This window comes from Pteropus vampyrus, unplaced genomic scaffold (genome assembly GCF_000151845.1).
Source record: "Pteropus vampyrus isolate Shadow unplaced genomic scaffold, Pvam_2.0 Scaffold2, whole genome shotgun sequence".
Taxonomy (NCBI): Eukaryota; Metazoa; Chordata; class Mammalia; order Chiroptera; family Pteropodidae; genus Pteropus; species Pteropus vampyrus.
In genome coordinates this window covers 10,193,673-10,196,386 of record NW_011888783.1, presented here as the reverse complement: position 1 = coordinate 10,196,386, position 2,714 = coordinate 10,193,673, and the positions used below count along the sequence as shown (strand labels likewise).

The 2,714-nt window shown below is 36.5% G+C and overlaps 1 protein-coding gene across 1 annotated transcript in view; it reads left to right on the top strand.

Moving 5' to 3' along the window:
• Positions 1–2,714, top strand: part of ITGA4 (integrin subunit alpha 4) — an 83,232-nt gene that overhangs the window by 67,236 nt on the left and 13,282 nt on the right. The window contains exon 17 of the mRNA XM_011359968.2: positions 1,959–2,109. Within this exon, the coding sequence (XP_011358270.1) occupies positions 1,959–2,109 (151 nt within the window). The remainder of the gene's footprint in view (positions 1–1,958; positions 2,110–2,714) is intronic.

Sequence of the window (2,714 nt, the reverse complement as noted above, 5' to 3'; positions counted from 1 at the left end):
CAGTATGGATGCTGCCATTAATTCATTGGTCAACTCAAATTGTATTGCCACTAAAATGTTAGGCTGTATAGATGGAGTACAGATCCCACGAATGCTTACTTAATGAAACGTGGAATTTGTGTAACACTGAGAACAGATAAACATGGCTATAATTTGATAGAATTTATAATGATGAGTCCATGAACTTTTAACTATCACTTATCCAATAATTTCCCCAATTTTTCTGCTTTGTTCCTTTAGTACTACCCAGTCCTTTTTAATGTTTTAATGTAGATAGCACATCCATACCACCTATTTTTTTTTTTAACACTATGTTGTTAGGGTCTGAGAAAATAGTGATAATCATGATCCAACATCTTCTCTCCAGAACTTAAATCTAGTGGTAAGAAAAACCAGACAGTGTTAAAATATTGCATGATAAGGGTGCCCAGAGTGCTTTGCGAGAGGGTAGAAGCCACACCTCACTTTCGTTAGCGGGAGTGCAATGCGGGTGAAGGGTGTTAGCAATGAGTACTGGCTAGAAGAACTTCTAAGACTTGAAGTTAGCCAGGTGCATGAAGAGAGATGTCAACCGCAGAGGGATAGCTTGAATATACAAAATACCATGGTGTGTTTGGACACCTCTTTGTAAATAAGTATGGCTAAAACAAAGGAATGAATAGTGCAATGCAAAGTGAGGCAGGGACAGTTCGTAAAGGCCTCATATGCCATGCTAATGAATTAGAACTCTATATTAATTCACAACGATTAACTATTAAATGAATTAAGTATTCTGGAAATAGTTTATTCAAACACTAATCTATATGGAGGTTGATTCGAATGGTACAATGTAAACATTATTGAAGAGACTTTCTAAACTTGAAAGTGCTAGGTGAATGTTTACCTTTCTTATGATTATCCTTACCTGATATTTTGCTTTGGGTCACATCCTTCTCTGGTAGAACTACTTTTCCTAAATTCTAAATTATTGGATATCTATGAATGTCTGTCTCTGAGGAAAGCTTATAGAATCATGCTGTAACTGATGTTTTCTTTAGCATTCAACTCTTAACTCTCATTTGGTAAAGAGAATGGGCTGCGTAGGTGAGAAGATTCACATTTGCTTGAGACTTTAAAACATTCTAGCCCTGAGACTTTAAGTTCCTTAAGCCTCAGATTCCTCATGTATAATAAAAGTGTTGTTCTGAGGACTTCATGGACTGTGCATGGCCCAAATCTTCATTGAATAGTAGTTATTATTACAGATGAGGCAACTGAGGCTTAATGATGTTAAATGGCACTCCCACAGAAGAACTACGGCCACACCTAGAACTCTGATATGTCTGGATTTGCAGCAGTCTCCTCTTTCTAATTCACAGGATGGTGAAGCATTTCTGCAGTTCTGTTTTTAATCTGGTTTAGTTATTGGTAGAGGTGACCAGGCTTCTTAAGAAATTCTAGTCTAACAGGTTGTATGTAGTTGGACTCACTTGCTAGGCAAAGCAGTCTTTTCTCATGGCCTATTCACTTCTACCAAAATATCTTCTATATTTGTGAAAATACTCTCTCTAGTCATCTTTTCTCCCAGTTTCTCTCATTTCCCCCTTTGGTTTGGGCAGAAGCTAGCTCAATGTCCATTCAAGGATAAAGAAAAAAATGCTTTGCTTTTAGAAAAATAATGCAAGACAATGAAGAAAATATGTTAAAATTGTAGAAGTAAGAAGTTAAACGGAAAAGTAAAACAGAAAGCAGACTAGTTTAATTATAACTAATTAAAAAAACAAACTTGGGTAATAGCTGACTGAATTTATCTGAAACATGGGAAATTGTGTTTTTTAACATAGATTTGCATCTACTTACACGGGGTCATTTTCCCCTGGCTGTTTTTCCAAATTAATATTTTATATCAGGCATAAATAAATGAGAAGATGGGATTTTTATTTCCCAAATGAGAACTAAATAATATTACTTAATTTTAGGCCACATGAAAATAAAACCTATCTTGCTGTTGGAAGTGCGAAGACATTAATGTTGAACGTGTCCTTGTTTAATGCTGGAGATGACGCATATGAAACAACTCTGCATATCAAACTACCCACTGGTCTTTACTTCATTAAGATTTTAGATCTGGTAAGTATCAAACAACTAGCATGATATACTACATGACATTTTACTTAATTTTTTTTAAAAATGGTACAATTCACTTCATCAATTTGAGGTCTAAATATCTGGGGTTTACTCAAACTTATAACTCCAGCTTCCAGTGATTTTGAGTCTTCCTCCATGCCCCTGATCAAAATGACAAATACCTTTGGATCTGGCCAAGATCAAGAGAGTAAGTTTTCTGCTTCCAATTGCTACTATGAGAAACAGTTGTCCAGTTATCCAAGCAATCTGCTCAGGTGCCATTGCTTTTCTCACCGGTACATCTTCATCTGCTGCTGCTTAACTGGGTTCCTGCACAGTAATATTGGTCCTCATGCTGGGCTTCCAGAGTTACCACTCTGCATCTGAAGTTCACACTCAGTCTTGTTCCCAAAGGACTTCCAACATGCTAGAATAGCAATCCTCCATAAATTCCAAAATCCTGGTGTCAACCAGATTGTAAGCAAGTTTCTTTTCCTGAAGGGGTGCAAAGCACCTAGGGACCTTTTTTTTTTTTTTAAAAACCCTGTTCCTCAGTTGTGAGCACTTAAATCCACCAGCGAGGTATTAATAAGGTTGAATTTCAAAGA